This window comes from Condylura cristata, unplaced genomic scaffold, assembly GCF_000260355.1.
Source record: "Condylura cristata isolate star-nosed mole 26May11 unplaced genomic scaffold, ConCri1.0 scaffold00006, whole genome shotgun sequence".
NCBI lineage: Eukaryota > Metazoa > Chordata > Mammalia > Eulipotyphla > Talpidae > Condylura > Condylura cristata.
In genome coordinates, this window is record NW_004567107.1 from 54,809,011 (window position 1) to 54,833,495 (window position 24,485).

General features: G+C 35.1%; 1 protein-coding gene across 1 annotated transcript in view; it reads left to right on the plus strand.

The window, feature by feature from the left end:
- The window catches only part of FOCAD (focadhesin), a 240,939-nt gene that overhangs the window by 121,649 nt on the left and 94,805 nt on the right, over positions 1–24,485 (plus strand). The window contains exons 16-18 of the mRNA XM_004677690.2: positions 19,064–19,198; positions 22,637–22,687; positions 23,392–23,475. Of these exons, the coding sequence (XP_004677747.1) occupies positions 19,064–19,198; positions 22,637–22,687; positions 23,392–23,475 (270 nt within the window). The remainder of the gene's footprint in view (positions 1–19,063; positions 19,199–22,636; positions 22,688–23,391; positions 23,476–24,485) is intronic.

A 24,485-nucleotide genomic window follows, 5' to 3' on the forward strand; every position in this document is an offset into this window, starting at 1 on the left:
GAACTGTATTCAAGTTATGATGTAATCATAGAAGAGAGAGCATGTTGAAACCTTAGTAGGAAAAAAGTAAAATACCTCATTGATAATATTTTAAAAATATATATATATTAAATAATAGTCTAGATATATTGGGTTAAATAAAATACAAATTACTTCCAGCTGACTGCCTTCCCCTTTTGAAAAATGTGTTTAAAATTTTTTAAATAGTTTATGTAGCTACATTTTTTCCCCCATGGTCTGTATCTTGATTGGGTTGGTGGTTAGACCAATGTCTGTGATTGTCAGAACTGATTAAAATGCAATTGAGATCTAGTTGCACTATGTTGTTGTACTTTAGTAAAACAAAATTATAAAGGTACTTTTTCTTTCATGCTTGTTAACAAGAATTGATACTTGGTAGCCATTATATCCTATATTAAACTTAACAATAACTTTGTAATGTAGGAGATATTTGTGGATGAGCCTAAGAAATCTAACATAAACAGATTGACATAAAAAATAAGGTAACAAGATGGGAATGCTTTAGGTTTGATTCAAATTCCCCATTTCCCCATATTGCTTTGCTAATTTTGTTAAAACTGTGATCATAAACTGGGTACAATTTAAGTTTCTCTTCTTCAACTGTTGGTTTCTAAACCTATATTCTGAGTGGTGACCAGTGAATCATGATATTTCTGAAAAAAATTAAAAAATCTGTAAAACATTGGAATCCTGTAACATTGCTACTAATGTTTCAAGGAGGGAAAGAGAACTTCCAGTCTAAACAATTTGTTCCAGGTTGGAGGAGAAATAGCTTAGGGTGTATGTACAGAAATGAAAATCAGTATGTTGTAGTGAAAAATGAGAGCCCATTCAGTTTGAACATTTTCTTTCCTAAGTCTTGAGATGGGAATGTGAGGCAGGGTTTGCCCCTGTTTTCTTAATCAGCTGTGAGTCTGTTGTAGCAAAAATTAATAGGCGTTACAGGATCATGAAAAAAAGCTCTTTCATCTTGCCCAGCTCCAAGAGGGTGTTATATTTTCAAAGCGCAGTATTGTACAATTGAGCGATAGATAAGGAGAGGAGGGGCCTTTCCTGGGGATTCTTGACCGCTGGAAGAGTTCACTTCAGGCCATTTGTCACAGCGGTGATTTTCCCGGAAATACCCTATGCCAAGGTTATGTTTTGGCTATTCTATCCTCTTTTATTGATTTATTTTCTGAAATCATGGGGGAAGGTAGTTGTCCCTGCCCTCTCCCATCATCCCAACTCTTTGTTTAGTGGCTCCTTAGGAGCACCATGGGGTGGGAGCAGTTTTCAATAGGACTCAGCAGGTTTGGAAGGTTTTAGGGAGTGAGTATGGTATAAAAATGGCCAATGGAAATCCCGTATTTTGTTTAAGCATTTTTCAGCGTGATAAATATAATTTAATATGGAAATGTGATCCATTGTTCTGTGGCAGGTTTTCTCAGCTGTGTACAGTAAGGATTCTGTCGCCTACTGTGGACTCAGTATTTATTACACTCTGGAACCTCTTTTGTTGTTCTTATGTTTTGTTTGTGGAGACATTTAAAGGTGGATTGCCGTTCAACCTTACAGAGTAGTTGATTAAATTTAATTTGCTATGCATTAGGGAAGGAATTTGCTGGTCTTTTTGAACCCAGCTCTATGTTGTTTGTGGTTGGGACATTTTTTTTTTTTTTGATGCCTTCAGTGCTTCCTGGGCATGAAAACGCTTTTTGTACATTTGTTGAATCTATTTCCATGCTGAGCCTTTTAAATACTACACAATGACTCTTTGCAGTTGAAAGTTGTAGTTTGGCCTTATTTTTAACATTAAAAGGACAGCAGGATCTTGCCTTTTATTAAACATGTGTGGATATTATAACATTTACTTTGTTACCCTGTTAAGTAGATTTTAAAATATAGTTTTTCACTTTGGAAATAAAATTTTAACTGACTCTGGTGCGGTCATATAAGGGAGTACTATTCAGCATACATAAGCCATGTGTGAAATTTTTTTTTCCTTAAAATAGAAAAGAATTAAGCTTCCTACTATTATTTCATGGGTTGTTTTATTTTTTAAAAGAAATCATTTGGGGATCATGAGAAGTTGAGTGATCTCTCAAAACTTGTGATAGGAAATTTTTAATTTGAGGTCTTGAAAGTTTATCACTTCCTGTTTCAGCTTTTATCTTTCAATCTTCTTTCCGCTGCTGTGTGCTCTTTACTATTCCCAGATTTGCTGTGATCTTTCAAGATACTCACTCTGCAAAATTTGCAGTCTAAGCTTTTGAAGTTAAAACATTTTGAAGCTCTGCCTGCCCCTTGTACACTATTTGTATCCATTTTGTTTGTTTGTTTTTGTGTTTAAAGTATTTTTATATCCAGAGTTTTCTGTCTTGAATTGGAACATGTTTTCTGGGGATTATTAACTGATGTGAGTAGTCTGTGAGCGAACATGAACACTGTTCGGGTATCCAGCCGTGAGTTTCCGGCTCTCAGTCACAAACCCAGGGCATTCTTTAAAAGATCAAACGAGTCGGACACTGCGAGGGTTTTAATGATGCCAGTTAACATCAGAAGAGCGGGGCTCAGTGGTTGCAAATTGTGCTCATCTGAATAAATGCCACTGAGCTGGAAATAATGACATGACTAAAATGATGCTAATTGTGTGCCATTCTGCTATTCCAGTGAATAAAATATATTGGTTTAAGCTTATACAAGGGGTGGATTTTTCTTTGGGGGGTAAATGGGGGCATGGGGTATAGAGAGGTAATCACTTAAGGAGGGTAGTAGTCTAAATAGCTTAATGTTTGAAATGCTTTATGGATTTAGAGATCTGATTAAAACTTTATTTTGGTGACTGCTTAGAAATTAATAGGTCTGTTTTCAAAAGATTTTATTCATTATAAACCCTAAAGTTACCAAAATTAGGCTTTTATGAATTCATATCTGTAGTACTTTAATTCTCCCTCACAATGTATGAATGTGTCAATAGGAAGAGAAGGATATAACCATCTCCTTGCCTAGGGTAAAGTATCATTTTAAGAACCATTGTTTTAAGATTAGACTGCATCTATATTGGATGACTGAAATTTGGTTTTAGTGAAAGGAGTTTATGGGTTTAGGAAACAGTTTGAATTGATTAAAAATATTTGGAATTACTTTTGCATAGCTAGAGTTACTCAGAATGTCTCTGTAAAGAGGTAGTGTTTAAAAGAGGTATTATTTAAAGTGTTTAAAGAGGTATTATTATAATTATCTTACTTAAAGGTTATTAAGGTTTGCATTTGAGAGACTATTCATAGTTGACAGAAAAAGATTTGTTAGAGTCTATGAATTATACTATTAGATATCTTTCTTAAATCTTTTTTAATGTTTGAATATACAAATATTCTATGCTTTATATATATCTTCATATCATATAGGCCTTACTGTTTGATTTTTGGGCCTGGTTAAAATCTAGACTTAATTCTTCTCACAATGGCCCTACGTTCTAATCCAGGAGTAATGAGTAAGATATTCTCAGGAGTACCATTCTTTTTGCCTTGGAGCCATGACATATTACCTCTACTTATTTAAGTGGATATTTGAGTAATTTACTTGCTTAAACAATTGACAGGGTCACATGACTTTGATCTGAAATGATCAAAATACAGGTCCAACAAAAGAATGTGATTGAACTTGTTTTATTATGTTACCCGTATAATTTCAAGTGGTGCGGATTACCTTCCTTCTCACTTGTTTGGCTCTATAACTCTATGAAAGTTGTGCACTTCATAGAAGAATGAATGGCAGTGGTTTCTAATGTGTAAAGTAGGGTCTTCAAAAGCTTGAGGTTAGCTTGCACCCTCACTAAGGAGCCCTAGAGATGAACCTAAGTTCTTTTTAAAATTTTTTTTAAATGTTAGCATCATTACTTATTTTTTTTTTTAAAGATTTATTTAGTTATGCATACAGAACTGGGGTACAAGCCAGAGGTGCAGGAGTTGTGAGAGGATTCACAGAGAGAGTGGGGAGCAGAACAGCCAGATAGATGAAGTACACCACTGAGGGAACAATGGGCAAGACAGGAGAGGTCTGTTGCGCCATGTGGATCAGCTCCAGGGCAGGGATCGAACTGGCACTAAAGCAGCTGCAGCTTGCTTGCAGTGCTGTGCTTTAACCCTCTGCACCACCAGGGAGGGCCTTTTTGAATTTTTAATGAGTTCCCCAACAGCTTGGGTGTTCAGTGAAGTTGGGGCCACTGTCAGCTGCAACCTCTAAAGCAATTTGTGTTAAGCCCATCCATGAGATTTCAGAAGAATATATTAGAATATTTCCTATTTTTCTTTTATCTTAAAGAGTGAAATTAGGCTTTAATAATATTTAATCTATGCACTGACAGTTTCTTTATATTTCCATGATATGATTGTGTGTCATCATAGAGTAGCCAGGTATCCTAAGAAAGAGTGGGAGTTCCCCAATGAAGGCTGGTAGCATCATCTCCCCCTTTTTAGAATATTGCAATTCATTGCAGTTTATGCATAACAGTTCATAGAATTTATTGAAGATATGTAAGTGTATATATACACACACACACACACACACACACATATATGTGCAGTCTATTGTTTTATTAGACATGCTAATAGAAGAGGTTGATTCTGAAGCCTGCTTAACATCAACCTTATGGAATTTCCACATTCCTTTATGTTATGCCTAAGCATAACTACATACAAATTGTTTGCTTTTGAAAAAAACAATAGCAATATAACTAGCACAATAATTTGAGTCATGATATACCATTGTATAGCTATTGCAACAGTTTCTTTAGTTGATGGACATTGATTCTACTTTTTTAAACTATCATGAGTGATGCTGTTGTGAACATTTGTGTACTTTATGTGTACTTATATTTTCAGTTCTTTTGATATATACTTAGGGCTAGAATTTGTGAGTCATATGAATACTCTACTGTTAACTTTTCAAGGAACTACTATTCTCCAGTGGTTTTTCTACTTTATATTCTTCTTAATAACCTATGAGAATTTGCATTTTACACATCCTCACCAACATTTAATGATTGCCTTTTTTTTTTCCCCCTTTTTTTGCCTATATCCCTTTGGGCCTGAAGAGGTATATTGTTATGGGTTTGGTATCCTTGAAAGATACTAGTATTACATGAAGGTCGAAAGGTTATTGAACATGCGTGTAAATTTTTTCTTATTGAGGACAATTACTTTCCCTAGTTTTTGTCTTTCCATATTTCATTTATATGACATATAAATGAGTGCACATACATGCTGGTATGTTAAAAACATGTAATCAATATGTATGTTTATAGGTCATCAGTCTTGAAGTTACTCTGTGCAACTTATGTTAAGATGTCCTTCAATGATGCCATAACAAGCCACTGCTCTGAAGTGGTCTGAGCAACATGACTTTCCCCCCTCAGATTTTGTTTTATTATTTGAGAGAGAAATACTTTGAAGGAAAAGAATCACTCAGCTAAAGAAACTAGGATATATCTTTTACTTAGAGGAGTTGCCTTTAAGTGAGCAATTTAGGAATATATATCATTATATAGCAACCACAAAAACAAGGAGTATAACTACTCCATTTATTGAGTGCCTGCTGTGGTTTGGCATAACACTAAATGTATGACAGACATTATATCATTTCATTCTCACAATATCTTCATAAGTATGAAGATATTGTCCTCATTATTTATGTGATAGAGCTAGGACCCCACAAAATTTAAGTCATTTTTCCTAGTGAATGAAACCAAGAAGGGCAAGCTTGGGATTTAAATGCAAGGCCATTCTTTTACCCTTATTCCGATCATCTCATATGTGTAATTAATTCTTCCTCACTCTCTCCATCCCCTACTCCCTCAGCCATTAGTACTCTTAAAGGGAGAAAATATATAGCCTCCTGCTACTTGTTAAATGGAAGAGGTTGAAGAAGAATGGCTTAGATTTAGAGGGCCAGAGAGAGAATATTTAGTCATGGAAAACTCAAGAACCACTTAAGACTGCTTAGGGTTTAGAGGCAGTAATTGCAGAGCAGAATTAAAGAGGGACTTGATTTTAAGTTACAAGTGAAAGACACCCTTGGGCCAGGCTCAGTGATAAGCTTTCTGAGCCAACCTATGGAAGAAAAGGTAGTCTGGCAGTTTCAATTTGTATTTATTCATTTGTATTTATTTATTTGATAGAAAAAGATCAGTTTTATTGAGTTTATAGTTGGTGGTTTATAACACTGTATGTGATTTAAAGGCATGTCATTATACCCTTTATTTATTCCTTTGAATAAAATTTGTGTGCTTACTGTATACAGAACTGCTAGCTGCTAGAGAATCAGTGATGTCAAGGCACACCTAATTCTTACCCTGAGGAAACTTTCAATCTAAGTTCACTAGACATGTTAGCCATTTTTGGTACGCACACCAATTTGCGGTTACAATAAATCCTACAAAGCATGAATGTAAGCTAGTTTAGAAATGTAGTGAATTTAAGTTTATCGAAGCATAGCAATAAAAGTCATTACGAGTGGGACATTCCCTAGTTGATCATGAAGTATTTTGAGTGTTTTTTGTTTCTCCTTTGTGATATTCCTTTATCCCTTGGGTTTGTGCCCTGCCCTCTTTGCCTCATAGTATCCTTTTCTATTTAAGCATCAAAATTCATTGTGAATTTTTTTTTTCCCCCCATGGCTTTGTTCTTGTGAGCTGCTTTGGAGTATAAGTTCATTTTTTTTTTTTTAATCTCCAGTGTTAGTTGATTTCAATGCCTGCTTATTTTTGACATATCCTGAATGTCAAAAAAAGTTCTGATTTCACATTTTTTCAGTGTGCTTTTACTTTTTAGAATGATACACAGCCTATTTGTTAAAAAAAACCAGAAAATACAGATAACAAAGTTGGGGACAAAAATTGCCCATAGTGTCACAAACCCATGGTAGCTCTTATTTAAACAATTTAGCACATAGAATTTTGTACATATGTGTCCAAAGATATTTTTAAAAATGTCTGATTTTTTGCCCCTAATGTTTATTTGTATACATATATTTTTAAAGACAACATAGTATTTCATTATATATATTATGTTTTATACCAATTTTTTATTGATGATCATTTTGGTGTTTTTTAATTTCTTACTAACATATACAATGCTGCAGTTATCATTTGAGCTAAATCCTAGCACAAATACATACAAATAGCCTGATACAAATGCTATTAAGTCCTTAGTATAAATTTTTGAAATGAAATCTAACGCAAGGGTATTTAATGATCATTTGTAAAGATTTCTCCCTTATTCACTTCTACTGGTGTTATATGGAAGTGCTGCTTTAACCTCTATTTGTTTCTATATAGGATATAATTTTCATCCCTGTCTTGATATTTATTTTGGAAACCATGGTTGACCACTGTCAACCTTTAGTATACTTTCAGTTATATGCTACATGCAAGTCCCATACAAATGCTAACATTAAGTTGTCACTGATGACTTGATGGCAGTTGTTTGAGAATTACCTACATGATAAATTGAAATACACGAGAAATTCAAGAAAGTCTTAAAACTTGGTTATCATTGTGATAAAATTTACATTTACTTTCTTGTAGTTTGGGGCAGTCAGTGTGGTAGGAGTGATGTGAATGGCTCAGATCTTTTTAATTCAAGTTACCCTCTGGCAGTCCAAGGCTAGGACATACCATTTCAGGCCTTGTGTCGGTGGTCTAATACAACATGAGGCACAGCCAATGTACTGCCTCTAGGTTTTCTGTGGCTAAAGATAGAATTGAAACTGAGAAGAACAGCAGAGAAATGTTCCGACATGGAGTCTCTTCCCAGGCTTCTCCTTTTCTACTCTGGTGGTTCAGCTGCATAGAGTCAGAGGAAAATTCCAAACTCCTTTATTTTCCTTCAGTGAAGGAAGGAACTAGAGTCTACCTAGATGGAAGCAGCCACATTCCTGGAATTCCTTATTTCCTTATATTGGACTCTGTTAGCATCAGCTCTAAACTTTAGCAGCCAAAAAATCTATCAAGAAAATGAAGGAGAAACAAAACCTTCAAAATGTCTTTATTTCTCCAAATGGCCTAGAGCATTCTACAAGCAGTATGATAGGAATTTTATGGTAAGTACACTGGCATGTCTAAAATATCAAATTAACACCATAATATCATTGCTCATAAGATTCCAGAAAAGGTGTTGATTAAAGCAGCAAGTGAAGGCTAAGGAAGTTGAATTCTGATGAAGCACAATCAGTTTAGTGATGCAAACTGAAGGTGAGCCAATGTCCAGTCCACCTTTGGGAAACTATCCAAATGAAAGAGCTAATGCTGACATTAGGAGAAAACATCTGTTGAGTACTTGCCAAATCTTAAGTCTTTTTAGAGAAATATGCACAGTAATTTTATAAGCTTCTTATTAACATTATGGTAGTTAAGTTCATGAGTCAGCTTGACTAGCCTAAGGGCTTCACAGCTTGTTGATAAAGCATTATTTCTGTATGTGTCTGTGCGGGTGTTTCTGGCAGAGATCCGCATTTGAATCAGATTGATAAAGCGATGTGCCCTCTGCAGTGAATCAACACAATCATCTTTTCCTACCCATGGACATTGGAGTACTGTTTATGTAGGCCTTCTGAGTCTGGATAGTACAGCATGATTCTCGGGCCTTTGGAGAATCTAGCTTTTGGACCAAATGAAATCTCATGCTTTGCTGGTTCTCCAGTTTGCAGTCGTCATATTGTGGAAATTTTAACTTCTGTAACTGGATAAATCAATTGCTATAATTAATTTCCATACACATATAAATCTCCATCTATATAAACATATATCTCTATATATAGATACTGTTTCTATGGAAAATCTGACTAATACAGAGACTACCCTTCATTTTGCCAATGAGCAAACTGAAGGTCATATATTACTTAGTGCAAAGGCAAGCTTTGAACCTAGATTTCAAAAGAACTCTGTAAGAAAATATCTGTTCCTTTGCTATCAAGTAGAACCTCACTATATCTAAATTTGATTTAAAAAAAAATATATATATATATATATATATACCGGTTCAGCCTTTAACAATATGTAACTTAATGGGTTTTAATATTGTCATGAATTGTACAACTCTCACATAATCAAGTTAAGAACATTTTTTATCACTCCCAAAGAAATTCACATCACTTAGCCACAACCCCAAAGTGACTGCATCTCTCCCTTTCCCCAGCTCTATAATCAATTTATTGTCTGTTTCTGTCTCTGTAGATTTGCGCTTTTTTCCATTTAATGTAAATGGAGTTATACAATATATGGTATTTTGTGCCTGACTTCTCTCATTTAGCTTAATGTTTTCAAGGTTCATCTCTGCTGTAGCTTGTTAAATCTAAACTCTTATTCAACCACTGTCTATTTCCTCTAAGACCCTACAGGAAGTGCTTTAGTCCATCTGCTAAGAAATTTTTTAGCTTTGTGCAATATTATTTTCCTGGCATATGTTTATGAATTATATAGTTATCGCCAGCAATATATTTAGTTGATGTGGCAGAAAAGTTGTTAATTCCTGGTTTATGCTTTGCGGGAGGAGGAAAAATAATAATGCCAGGCAATAAGGGCGTGCAAAAAAATTCTTTGGAATTATATTAGGTTTCCCTTGCTTGGTGTATGATTTTTGACTTCATTTTGTAAAATAAAGGCAGCTCTAGCAAACTTTCAAGTTTCCCTATAAAACAAATGTTAATTTAACTAGGTGAAGAGAAGAAAGATAATTGTTAGTGTTTACCAAGGTGTACTCACTTGCCAAAATATCATTTAAAAAATGTGCTATCATTAGGTATCTCATGAAAATGAGCCTTTATATAACCTATAGGAAAGTGGGAGTATCAAATATTAATAATAGAACAGTATGAAGCCTCTGAGACTCAAATTCATAAAATTCATAAAAATACATACAGTAATACTTTAAAATACAACTCAAGAATTAAATATATATATAGAGAGAGAAAGTTAGAAGTGAAGGTAGAATAAAGAAAAACAAAAATCATCTATAAGCTGTATAGCTATGTATAAAATCAAAAAGGATCATGCTATACTTACTCCTTTGTAACCTGTTTTTTGAACTAGCAGTTTATTGGCGACACCATGTCATGCTGATAATCACTTCTGACATCTAATTGAATGAATACATGGCTATAACATAGTTAAGCATTTCTGCTTTTGGATTCTCAAATTTTCTGTTTGGCCTTGACTTTTTTTTTTCGAATTATAAACCACACTAGGATTAGTGTGTTTGTATCTTACTCTTTCCATATCTTTGTTATGTAGCATGTTTTCATTTCTGATAGAAATGGTCAGTAAGGTGTCAGAATCCTTGCGGAGAAAAAAGTGTTAAGTTGCTGTACTCGTAATCTTTAATATTTTAATACTAAATGAGAGGATTAAGCAGAAAGTGGTTATTTTAAAGCTGAATGGGAAATAAAGACTTGTCTTACTGGTGAAGCCAGTGGGTTTCTCATAACCCCTCATGTTCCTAAAGCCTTGGAAAGCTTTCCTTAGAAACACCTCCCTCCTCTCCTTGATGCCATGTTCCTATATTTTCTTGGTTCTCCTACTTTGCTGACATTTCTTTTTGTTGCCCTTTGTTTCCTCATATTTTTAATGTTCTTTCAATGGCAGGTGGACCCCTTTGAAAATCAGCAATCTGTCTTCCTTTGCCTAGCAGTTGCAGTTGTTTTGTTGAAAGGTTCCTTCTCCATTGCTGCAGTGTGGATATTTTCTGATACAGTTATTCCATCACAGAGTCAACTTCAGAAGATAATTTAAGAAGTTGTTTAGAGAACACTTGGACTTGTAGAGTGTTTAGAAATGATTGTGATTTTTAGACTCTTTAGTAATTGCTTCGGGATGGTTTGAATTTAAATACACTAACTATGTTATAGCCATGGGTTCATTCAATTATATGTCAAAAGTGACTTGGGGCCCTCCCTGGTGGCGCAGCGGGTTAAAGCACAGCACTGAGAATCTAAAGCCGCTTCCTCATGAGTTCGATTCCCGCCTGCCCCGGAGGTGACCACATGGCGTGGCAGACCTCTCCTGACCCGCCCGCTGCTCCCCTCAGCAGTGTATTTCGTTGATCTGCCTGTTCTGCACTCCACTCTGTCTCTGGTGAATTCTCTCACCCTCCACATCTCTGGCCTGTATCCTAGTTCTGTATTCACAAATAAAATAAAATCTTTAAAAAAAAAAAAAGTGACTTGGACAAGGAAGTTTGTGTCTGCATCGTGTAGTGAACTGTTCTGCTATTTCAGCTTTCCTAACTCCTTGTAGCAATAATTTCTATTCTCTAAAAAGGAGGCATTTATCAGTTTATTTTAATTATTTTTTAGTTTTTTGCTGTGAGGCATGACGCCTCTAAAGTATCAAGTAAAAGAACCATTCAAAATACTGATTTGGGGAAGCATGTTTTTATCAAGTCACCATCTCTTTGATATAAACCTTATGATTTCTGATATTTTTTGTTGCCTTTGTGTTGTGATTATCAAAATTTTCAGTAACTTCTTTGTTTTAATCAATGACCACTTTGATGATGCAATGGCAGGTTAAGTAGTTGTGACAGACTTTGGGGCTACTTAAAGAGCCTCGAAAATTAACTATGGTCCTTGACAGAAAAACTACTCATCCCTGTACAGGACCTATTAGCACTATTCATTATTTCAACCAATTTAATTTTTTTTTTTTTTGGGACAGTGCCCTTATATGGCAAGACTATGCTAGTTGCTGCATTTGTTTGGATGGAAAACCTTTTGTTTATGCTTCTCCAAACATTGTTCTGAGGAATGATGTTCTGTTGTAATTCACTGGCTTTCTGTCACTGTTAAGCAAAGTAATTTCTAAAGGAAGCCTGCTGCAATATTTTCTCTCTCTCTCTCCCCACCCCTTGGACTTACAGATTATTGGTTTTTAACTTACATTTGATTTTCTTTAACAGGAAATTACTTGTTTCTATAGGAAAGGATCACAAGTATGCTTCTGTAGAAGCCATTCAGGCCTGAAAGACTGAGTTGTGCTGTTGGTATCCAGGCGAATTCATCAATTCTATAATCCTCAAACCTGTGATACATAGGGAGGGTGGAGGGGCTAGTAGAGTGATTTTCAATGAGCATATCATCAGGTTAAGTTTCATTAACTGTCAACATTTGTTACTTAGAAATGTACTCATGGAATTTCATCTTTGTAAAGTGGACTAAATTCAATAGGTATTCGTAAGAGCTTCATTCGTGCAATTTAAAATTGCTCTCTAAAGTATTTTTAGAGTCTCTGAAGTGACTGCTTAATTCATCAATTATTTTTGATATACACAGCATGTTGATTTTTTTCAGTATGAGAAGACACTATTTTTCAATCTCTATAGGGCACTTATAGTAAGTAGTGCCTTTAACCCTTGACAAAAATTAGAGGTATGATATTTTTATTGTTATTGTTAGTTGATACTCAGTTTGCTTATTTCTATTTTGAAATTTGTATCTCAACAACTTTCTTGCAGTCTTTGTCTATTTGAGATTTAAACCTTTTTGATTGAATTTCTATTATTTTTCCTTATTACCTTCAACTCTGACCTCCATTTATTGAAAAGGGGAAGGAAATGAATTTTAAGGAAAGATTCCCTCTGGTTATTTTGTGTGTGGGGGGGGAGTGAGGGGGGGAGGTGGTGTGGAATAAATCACTAATCATTTTCTTGTCAAAAGATATCTGACACATTCTTAGTGTGAGTTTGCTAGTTCATGCCACAAGAATGTACAACATGAAATAGATAATTAATCCAGACAGAATCTAGCAAAACTGAAAAGTGAACGTCCCTTCAGGGAGTTCTTTGTGTCATTCTTTCTGTTCCTGTAGAGAACTCAGTGACATTTGCATTGGAAGATATTGTTCCCTGTAGGGAGATAGCTCAGGGAAGCTGCAACTTCTCACATGGAGAAATAAAAAAAGAGTCCTGACACCCTTGGGCCCCTGAGTAGTGGGTCCCATAGGTGACTTGATAGTCTGGATCATCTGTTTAATAAATCCCTCTCTGTTTTTACTTGTGCCACTTACACAGTTCTAAGCCTGTTCTCTTCAGATATTAGAATTATAAGCCTGCGTTACACACTGCCAGGCACTTCCTCAGAAGTACAGAATAATTTGAAAGCTCTCAGTTGTGCCTCTCTTGGAAATGGCATGGTGATATTAGGGACTTAAAATAAGAGCAGCTTTAGCATATCACATATGAACATTTTTGATTTCACTAAGATATAATTTGGGATTCAGATATGTGAGTTTACACTATTTGCCATGAACAGGACAAAAGGTGAGTAATTCTGATAGAAAAATCATCAGAATTCCTGTTCTTTAGATTACAAGGGACTTATAAAGAGGCAACCCAGTATTTATCCCTATTATTTTCTACAATAGTGCCTTGATAATAAACTAGTTTCAAACATTAAAAGGCTGTGAAATAGCTTAAATAAACCTGTGCTAGTCATTTTTTTATACTTATAACCTTTAACCCCATATTATTAGGATAAGAAAGAATGTTATTTTTCCCATTGTTTCTGCTCCATTGATTGTGTCTCCTTAAACTCCCTGTTATCCCGTTATTGTATTTTGGTAACAGAAGCATCCTGCTTTATGAATTGTGAGTGCTGAATTAGCTTAAGAGGGCTTCACTGCGTGATGATGACTTGAGTCTTTTAATTGTGAAGGCAGTTTCTTTTACTTTCATTATGAAAAGGGCAAATAAGGCAGTTTTCATAGCCTAGAGGTTTTTATAAAGCATTGTATCTGTTAGAGTAAAGCGTCAGAACAAAAGGAGTAGGCTGTTCTCAGGAATTTCTAGAAATAGCTTTTGGAAGTAAAATTAGAAGATAGCTATCTGTTTCCTTTGCGAAGGATCAGTCATTTTTATAGCACAAGAATCAGAAGTAAAGGCTGTGATTCTTTTGGAATTCACTCTTTTTTTTTCCCATTGGCTATCATGTCAGTAACCATCCTCTATAGCATATAAAGCACGTTTGCCTACACTTGTACAAGTATGGCCTTTACTGCTAACCTCGGGCTAGACAAAGAGCAGGTGTTTTTAGTTTTATTTCTGTTTTGCAGCTGGGGAAAACAATTGAAGAAGATTAATGATTTTGCCATAGTCACACAGCTCCCAAATGGAAGAGTTGGGTTTTCTGACTTCAGTCATGGGCTCTTAGCAGTTATCCACTGCATAGGTTATTAATCTGTACTCCTTAGTATTGCTAGAATTCTTGTAGAAGAATAATATGGGAAAGTATCATTCTCCCCTGGAAATTAAACAGCAGTAAAATACTTGATAAAAGTACTTACAATCGGGTGAATTACCAAAAACCTCACAAATTCAGCAATATATTCGGAATCATTTGTACCTAAATATTCATATGTTGTATGCGTATAGTATCTATAGATTGTTTCTCCATCTTCCCCTATCTCTATACCTTTGGTGTGCTTTACCCTGACAGTTGAATGATGGGTTCATATTATAAATTGGTAATTCCTACAGCACTTTTAAGGTCTTACTCTATGGTTTATGGTTTAGTTAATTTTTAAATGTTTTTCCAAATTGTTTCTTTGTATATAGTGTCCCATTTAACTTTGAAAATTTTTCTTTGTTTTTGGTGTTAGAGTCATAATGTGTATAGATATAAATTTTTAAAAAATTTTTGATTAGGAAGTAAGTGTCTAATGTAAAATTTAGAAAATTAATGCTTTTCGATTCTGAAGACCCTCAACCATTATTTCTTTAACTAGTGCTTTTCTCTACTCCTACATTTTGACTCTTTATTTGAAAATAACTTTAAACTTACAAAAAAGTTTAGGCCCTACCTGGTGGCCTAGGGGTTAAGTCTCAGCTCTATCACCTCAATGGCCTGAGTTCTATCCCCTAACAGGAAGCCAATCCACATGGCACACCAGATCTCTCCTGTCTTGCCTGCTGGTCCTCCTCAGTAGTATATTTCAGTTGCTCTGCCTGTTCTCTCTCCCTCCCCCCTCTGGTGAATCCTTTTATCCCTCACAACTCTGACCTACATCCCAGTCTGTGCCCCCCCCCAAAAAAGAAAGAAAATCTTTCAACAAATACAGAAAGTGTTTACATACAATGGAATATTATTTTCAGTTTAACTGTATATTGTAGAACTTCCTTCTTTATTTGTTATTCTGGGTGTGGCTTGAACCAGAAGTCAATCTGCTTTTGGAAGCAGAGAATTTGGGGTCCTCCCTGGTGGCACAGCTGCTTAAAGCACAGCACTATGATGCTAGTCATAGCTTCTTGATCACTAGTTTGATCCCCAGCTAGGAAGGCGACCTCTCCAGTCTCACTCACTGCCCTCCTCAGCACTGTACTATGTCACTCTACCTGTTCTGCTCCCCACTCTATTTCTGGTGAATTCTCTCATGTTTTCCCCTCCCCACCCCACCCCCCACATACACACACACACACACACACACACATATCTCTGGCCTGTACTCTAGCTCTGTATATATAAATAAATCTTAAAAAAAAAAAGAAAGCAGAGAAGTCACAGGGTAATGAGCAGTAGGGACAGAACAAGCCATTAAGGCCCACACCCTGAACCTGACTAAGCTGATATAGTTGGGCAGAGTGTACAGGACAAAAGGCTGCTGGATCAGATCCACAGAGTTCAGAGAGATGGACATAGCCAAGATGGGAATCCAAGGAGTACTCAGGGCCAGAAGAGCTCTCCAAGGTATTGCCAAGATCTAGTTAATAATAGTCCAGGGTTGAGAAGGTCAACCCTATTAGAGGCTGCCCTGTACCTGATAATGTGTGGGCAAGCCTGGGTTTATAAATATTCCCTTCAGGTATACCTGACTTACATGTAATGCATGATTTCTTGCTGAGGCTCTGGACTCTTTTCTCACAGTCCATATGTAGGCTATTATTTCGGACTTTAGTTTTCAAACTTTCTAAGGAAAAAACTTAAAATTGAATTTGTAAATCCTTGAAAATACTTGACAGTAGTAGTTCATTCCTTCCCCACCATCCATGTATTAGGTAGGTGTCAAAGATAAAGAATATATAGTTAAAGAAAACAGTCCAGGACCTCAGCAAAGATACTCTTTGTATTTCTGTAATTAGTAGTCACAGTTATTTTTTGTTGACCTGCAAAGCACATTAGCGCTCCATGAAGCCACATTTTCTTATGGAACTGGGTTTATAGAAATACTTGAAGAACAAAGGTTGTTGACCAATCTTGTATCTGAGTTATAGTCCTTATGTTTCCATTTTGTCTGCAGGGTCTTTCTCTCTAGATATCTTTCTACTGACTGAAATTAAACCTACCTCTAGTGGCACTCACATCTCTCTTCCCATGTCCTGCAAATGTGTTCCTTCTTCTAGTTTCCCTCCTTTTTTTATGTTATTTTTTATGCTCCTTTGTCAAAAAATTAGTTGCCCATAAACCTGTGTGTTTATATTTGGGTTTTCTACTTGAATCCACTGGTCTGTGTGTCTGTGCTTGTACAGTACCATGTAGTTTTGAGTTATTATGAAAGCCACATTTTTTTTTAATTTACAGAGAGATTTGTTAATATTAGCTCATTAATTCTACCAACAGCTGAACAAAGTGAAAACTCTCATTACCTCCCCACCCCCCCATTTTAGAATTAAAGAGCAGAGCAGAGATATTGAGCAATTTACCTATGATAATATAGCACAGTCAGAATGAAAAACATAAACAATCTTTACTGAATGTTTAAATCAGAATCTCAAAACTTAATTATTTACCTTTTATTTATTTACCAAGTCTCTAGGTCCAAAGAATCCTTTTCAGTTCATTCCCCCAAGTTCTTTTAATTTTTTTACTCTTACATTTATCATTCCTCAATTCAGGCCCTCTGTAGTTGATAAGTACCAATAATCTGTTATATACTTATTACTATGCTAGGTGAGTGGGGAACTGTAAGACATGGTCATTGTCTTTAAAGAACTTAATATCTAGTTGAGGAGACAACTTACATTCATGAAAATAGTGAGCAGTACTTGACAGTATATAATTAAATGCTAAATTGGGTGACATCGAGTTTTAAGTGTTAGGAGTTGGAAGAAAGGGATAAAATAGGACTTGACTTGCAAGAGCATGCTTAATTGTGGAATTGGGATTTGAACTAGGTCTTGAAACAACATTAGTTGGAGTCGGATAGGTATTTAAAATGAAAAAGTATGGACAATTAGTGAGTATACTGAGCATAAGATTTTTGGAAAACTCCTGAGTATGTTTCTATCTATGTTAGGGACTAGTGAGAAATAGGAAATAGAGAAAGGGGTGAGTATGATTTGGGTTTAAGAATAACATGCTGATCTTTCAAAAATACCATTTTAATTTTGTTTGTTTCTAATCTCAGAAATCTAAAGAGGTTGCTTTTTCTTTTTGATTCTCCTTTAAACTGCTTGTATTCTAGGTACTGTCTTATCTACCAGCCTTTCCTCACCTCTACCCCTGCTTTTTCCTCACCTCTACTTTTACATGCTTTCTTTGTTTTTTTTTTGACTTAAGGTTTCCATTTCCTTGTGGCCTGTCTGCCTGATTTCATTTCATTTCTTCTCCAAGTCCCATGTAAAGACATAACTGCCTCTTGATACTTTCCCTGAGGACACCCACCCACTGACATTTTGGTTCTGCCTGGATTCTGCTTGAAAATATTTTCTATTGAAAATGTCTCAGAACCTAATCCTGTTCCTTTGGTTTTTCTGAAAATTTAGAATTACATACATCTCTCTCTCCCTTTTTGATAAGGTGCTAAGTTTTCGAAAGGATTACGTTATATTTTTTTATTATATTTTATATTTTATTGTTTTTTTTCTTAGCAATGTATACTACTCTGGGTATATACGTGGTGATGAATTGATAGCTTTGTAAGAATTGTGGGTTTTTATTTCAAACATTGATGATTTGTAATATAAGAGCTACTTTGTATAAATGTGCTTACTGTCCTCTCTGGCACACAGTACTGACTTAGTGAATGTTAATGGGATCCAAATTTGTAGTGAATTCCAAGTCAAAGAATGTTTTTCTGCTGCTTCATGGAAAGTAGATAATAACAGAAGCACTGGATCAACTTTTCTAAGATACCCTTCCTGCTGTCTTCTCCTTTGAGCCTCTCTGGCTCTGTTTTCTTTAACTATATATTCTTTATCTTTGACACCTTCCTATTTTATGCATCATGTGTATTTTCTAAATAAATTGTTTGTAGATGGAAATAAATTGTATGTGTCAATTGAAGCTTAAGAGAAGGGATTAAAGTATTTTAGAAAGATTAATTCTTGCTAAAACTAATTCATCTGGGTTGATAGTCTTCCTGCCTGAATTTTAAAATTTTTAATAAAACTATGTAAGTGAAGAAATCATCTGTTGTAGATGAAATGGAACTTAAGACATTTGGATATCCATAAAATTAGATATTAACATGAAGTAGTTTAAGGAAATTGGGCCAAGTTTAAAATGACATTTTTGTTGTGCTCTCATCTTTTTGATCATTTAACAACCTGTTAAAAATCTAAAGTTCACTTATTATTTTAAGTAAATACAAGTACTCTCCTTTCTCATTTTTATAAGTTTGTAAAATAATTTGAGTGTTTGATTTATAACATCCCAGTTTTTGAGTGGTGATGCATTTTAAGCAGGACTTAAAATTAGGATTACACTGGATACCTGGCTTTGAAATGTGCTACTCTTCTTTGTTTCAGAGAATGGTACTTCCAAAATGTATGTAGTTAATCTGGAGATAAGTGTGTGCATGCGTGTGTATGTGCACACACTTGCAAAAGAAGGCGGCATTTTCTTGGTTAACCAGCATAAAGTAGTAAAAAAGGCAGTTGTGTAAGGCAGGCTAGCTATTCTTCTACAATACTTTATATGGTTTAAATAGTTTGTTTTAAGGGATGTTATGTTATGAAATCTTCTAGGATTACTGTTATTTTCTGAAGTTCCCACATAATAAAAGAGAATGCTCTTAACTAAAGGCTTCTGTGAGCTGGAATCATGTTGGACATTGACTTTTTTACTTACTTCATAGGTTGTTTGCATTCGCTCCACGTGGAATGCCCTCTCCCCAAAGCTGAGTTGTGACACAAGACCTCTCATTTTGAAGACCCTCAGTGAACTGTTTTCTCTGGTTCCTTCATTAACAGTGAATACAGCTGAATATGAGGTATACAGTTGGAGCTTATTATATTGCTTATTTCTACATTGGAAAGACATGTGCTGCAGAATGTTTGGGGAAAACAAACAAACAAACAAACAAACAAAACTACTATTTTGTTTTCCAGAAATCCATTCACCTTTTTAGTTCTGAGAATATATTGAAATCTTGATGGACTCTCAGGAGTAGAAAGATACGCATCCTTATCAAGTCTGTGCCTTTAAGACCTATTTACATACCAAGTTTTTATTATAAGAGTATGATCAAGATTTTTAAATGTCAATATATTAAAACCAGTGTTTCTAAAGTAATAGAATGTATGAGAGCAGCAACTTAAATTCAGTTTACTGGTATTTTAAGTTATAAAATAGGTAACAGAGATGTTAGTAATAGATTGTCATGTGTTTTGCTTCTACAGATATGATTTTTACAAGTTAGTTACCATTTTCTACATACCACTTTACTCCACAATGAAGCTGATGATTTAAAAATCAGACTGTCTTAGGAGAAGAAAATAATTTCATGACCTACTTAGTGTTTGTGATTGTCATGAATTAGAGCACATGGTGGGAGATTTTTTGCATAGATTCATTTATTTCTGCTTAACGTTTTATTCATTATCTGAGTGAAATGAGTTTGGTAAACAGATTCATTTATCTCTCCACTTTTCTAAGCCATGTTCCTTTTCCTATGCAACTTTCTCCCTTCTCCCTTACCCTAACAATTGACCAATAATTGATTTCACTTGAAGTCTTGCTGTACTTTTAGTTTGATTTACTACTTTGCAGACTTTGTTAAACTCCCCTTCCGTAAGATTCCAGTTATGTTTTGGATTATATGATAAGATGGAACTATAATATGTCTTCTAGTTATTCTAACTGCCACACAGTGAATAAAATCAAAATTGCCTTTAATGAAGATCACACACTGAGTATAGTAGGCGACTCATTCAGTAAGTAGTTGTTGAATGAATGACTGAACCAATGCAAGATATTGTGAGTTAATTGTCACATCTGGGTTTTTGTTTTAGGGTGCTAAAAAAGAAGAATTGGTTTAAGACCTAACAGTATATAGTTCAGTTACTCTATGAGTAAATACCATCATATGTCAGAAATTCTGTCAGGCAACTGATAAGGAGCTTAGACTTAGACTAGAAACTGAAATACAGGCAAGTTATATATTTTTATTTTCTGTCTTCAAGGACTGAACTTATATGCCTTTGACGTTCTTTGAGTTATTCAGATTTTATTGCAAGTTAAATTATAATGTGGTTTGTATATTGGTTTCTTATGTTTGCTAGCCAGTAGCTATAAATTATCTCTTGGACTAGATTTTTTTTTCTTCCTCTGCAAATTTTACATTCTTTTCCATAGGTAACTTACTTTAATTTACCTTCATGCTTATATTACTAGGGTTCCTCTGTTGTTCAGTTAGACTGCTATCAGATCTAAAGGCCATTCCATCCAGTGTTTTTCCTCCCGGTGAGGGAGTACCCCTCAGTGATCATAGTCTGATTTGAAGTAAGCTAAAGAAAGGTAGTGGGAGCTCACTGACAGTTTTGTCTTTCTCTCCTTGCCCCTTGCATTTTGTTTTTTCACTTTCCTTCCTCCTTTTGTGTGTTGAAATAATTTGTTTTCTGATAATTGTTTGAGGTTGGTTGAATTTAAGTCAGAATTGAGTGCAATTTTAAAATTCTTTTAGGTCATTGCTATCTCTGATTCCCCTCCCTCTTAGTGCTTGTATTTCCCTAAAATTAAGTTCAACCTCTTTATACCCAATCAATAAGGCATTTTAGAATCTGATCTTAGTGTATTCTCTGCCTCATATGCTCCAGAAAAATGACACCACTTGTAGTTTTGTTCTCTGCCTCCAAACTTCACTATTTCTTTCATGTTCTCTCTATATAGAATTACTTTCTATTTTACTTCTAATTTGAAACTCTATTTTAAAGAATTAGGTGTATATCATCCCATCATTTGAGAATTTTTCTTTATACTGTCTTAAGAATAGTTACTTCATGCTATAGGTATATTTATACATACATTATTTTTTTCATTAAATTATAAAATCATTGACAATAGACTACACATTTCCATGAATGTACTTTCTGAGTTGCTTTGCGGAGTATAGATACATTCTACACTCAGTAGAATCAGTAAGTAATACACTCACTTACTGACTTAGAATATATTGAATCTGTACTGCGTCTTAGACAGTCTTCTTAAAACAGAATATATACATAAAACTGTATTTGGCCTCAGCAATACAAATAAATAATAAATACTTTTTTAAAGTACCTATTATATTTCGAGCATTCTTCTAGTTGTCTTATACCAATTAATTCTAAAAGCTGATAGTAAAGTACTCTTTTTTATTATATAGCTGGAGAATCTGAGCTTATTGAGAGGTCCATCCACTTATTAAACAAATCTCCATTGAGTACTTTCTGCCCAGCAAGTAATTCAACCAAAATTAGTTTCTAAGTGAAACATGGTGTCTAAATCCAGATAGTGTTTTTCCATTACATATTCTTTGTCAGTTCCTGCCTTCTAAAAGTTCAAAGTTTGGTAAAAGACATAGACAGAAGCAATGATAAATCTAATTAATAACATTGAATGAGAACAGTTAAAGGGTTGGCATATGGTGGCGGAAATGACCTATATTCTTTGAAAAAAACTTAAGGAAGCTTGTTAGAATAGGATCTTGAAAGATTAATGAAATAATGCTTTCCATTAAAGTTTGGAGACTAGGATAGGTACAGACAAGGAGGTATAAAAGAAGCTTACATAATTAGAATTAAGGAGCAGGAGTTATGTATGCCTGGTATGAAGAAGTCTCTGCATGTTGGCTGGAGGATAAATGACTTTAAAAAAAAAAAAGATTTATTTATTTGTGCATTCAGAACTGGGTACAGGCCAGAAGTGCAGGGGTGGTGAGAGTAGAACAGCAGGTTGAGGAAGTACACTGCTGAGGGGAGCAGCGGGTAGGTCAGAAGAGGTCTGCCTCACCTTGTGGATCACCTCCGGTGGGGGCATGGATCAAACTCATGCTGAAGTGGTTTTAGCTTCTTAGTGCTGTGCTTTAACCCGCTGCGCCAGGGAGGACCCAACTTTTATGGTGAATTATTTATTAAATATCTGTCAACTTTGTGGAACTATTCTGGGGGCAATGGTCAAGTTATTGAATTGAAAAAGATACAGTCACCGCCCTAAGGCATGCACAATCTAGTAGGGAGTGGACCACACACAAAAATAATCACACTAGATGTTAGAGGGTGCTCTGTGCCATGTCGTCCATTGGAGAAGGGTGAACTGTCCCGTGGGCAGTGGCTCAGGATCATGTCATTATTTAATTTTAAAGTAATTTAATTCCATTAGTTGCTACTTTATATTGCTGATTATGTTTTATCTTTGTCTTAAAATTTATTTCTGATTTTTAATGTTTCAGAATTTTAAAGTTCAAGTCCTCAGCTTCCTTTGGACCCAGACTCAAAACCAGGTACTATTGACCGGGGGAGGAAAGCACTGTAAATAAGACTCTTAGAATAAAAAACATAAGTCCCTTGAAATGATAGATTCTTGATTTTAAAAGAATGGTGACTATTAATAAATTAGGCTTTGAAATTAATCTGTTTATATCAGTGAAAACTTTTTACACTGTCAAGCACACTTACTTTGTAAAGCTAATAGATGCGAAGGACTATTGACATTGTCTCGTATTTTTAAATGACCTTTCTCTTTTCTTTGTCCCTCCCCCAATGGTCATAGTAAACAAGAAACAACCCATTTTTTTAAAAATGTTATTTCCAATAAAGAAGTAGTGTATAGGTGATTTTGTAATCAATTTAGGAGTAAAAGAGCTTAGATTCCAAGAGGCTAATTTAGATTCCCTTTGAGGGGCTGGAATACCAGTTGGACTCTAAATCCTCATACTCCCTCTACTAAGTAATACCACCTCATGGAAACCTGAGAAATTATGAGTATTTTATGCTTAATGTTCAAACTTACATAAAAATTTGATGCTTCTGATCCTCCCTGCCCAAGGCTGTCTTCTTTGTTTTTAACTGGGATAGATTGAGCAAGGCTTGATTATTTCCAAATTACCCACTATAGGATTTTGAGGTTAATGAAGGAAGATTTCTTTTCTCCAGGGTTGATGTTTGCTATATGTTGTTTTCTTTGTCTTACCCTTGCCCTGTCTAGGACCCGATTGTAGCAAATGCTGCATATAAATCTCTGTCACACTTCAGTGCTGGAGAACACACCATTCTTCATCTGCCTGAAAAGGTAGGCCTTTCTCTTTCTCACTGGTTTCCCTGGGTTTTACAACTTTATGTATTCCCCTTCTCAAGAGATTCTTGCCTGATAGATGTGTATATTATTCCAGATGTATCATTCATAAAATAAAAAAAATTGTATTCATGTTTTGTTTAATCTGTAAGAGACAGGAGAGATTTTAGATTTTGCAGATAATATGTTTAAATCTCTCCAAAACAGGCATTAGACACCTATAGTGAAAATCAACTCTTAAGGTGAGTGGATGTAAGATTTCATGCTTGTGCCTATGACTTTACTCCAGAAGAGCCATGCCTTTGAGAAACTACTTTGCCAAGTTAGTGAAACATCTTGGATTTCAAATTCAAGTATGACCTTTAGAGACTAGGGGTTTAGTCTGCATGTGTGCAGGCAAAGATTGTTATTTATGATGTAGAAGTGAGATGCCACCTGAAACTATCTGCTCTTTATAGTTTTGTATGAAGTGATGTGTAGGTTAGCTAAAAACAAACAAACAAACAAAAAAACTAGATAAAGAAGATGCCACTGTCTTTTAAGGATTAATACATAGTGTGACCTTATCTTAGGTTTTAGACTAAACTAAAAACTTATAACCTCTTTTACTATCTCCCTAATAGAACCAACTGAAATGTAATGGATAATATTAAGGAATTAAGTGTCTGACTTCACATTTACTATTACTATTTCTTCAAATGCATATAGATGTTTATTAAATGTCTTTAAAGTTAAGGCAGACATTATGTTAGAAGAAATATGTATAAAACCACACATAATCTGTACTTGAAGTCAAATGGCAAGTCGTTTTGGTGTGAATTTCTTGGGATCTTCAGTCTTAAAATGGCTTACCTTTTTTTACTGGATTGACTTTGTATAAAGAATAGATACCCTCCCTGGTGGTGCAGCGGGTTAAAGCACAGCACTGAGAAGCTAAAACCACTTCCACATGAGTTCGATTCCCGACTGCCCCGGAGGAGACCACATGGTGTGGCAGACCTCTCCTG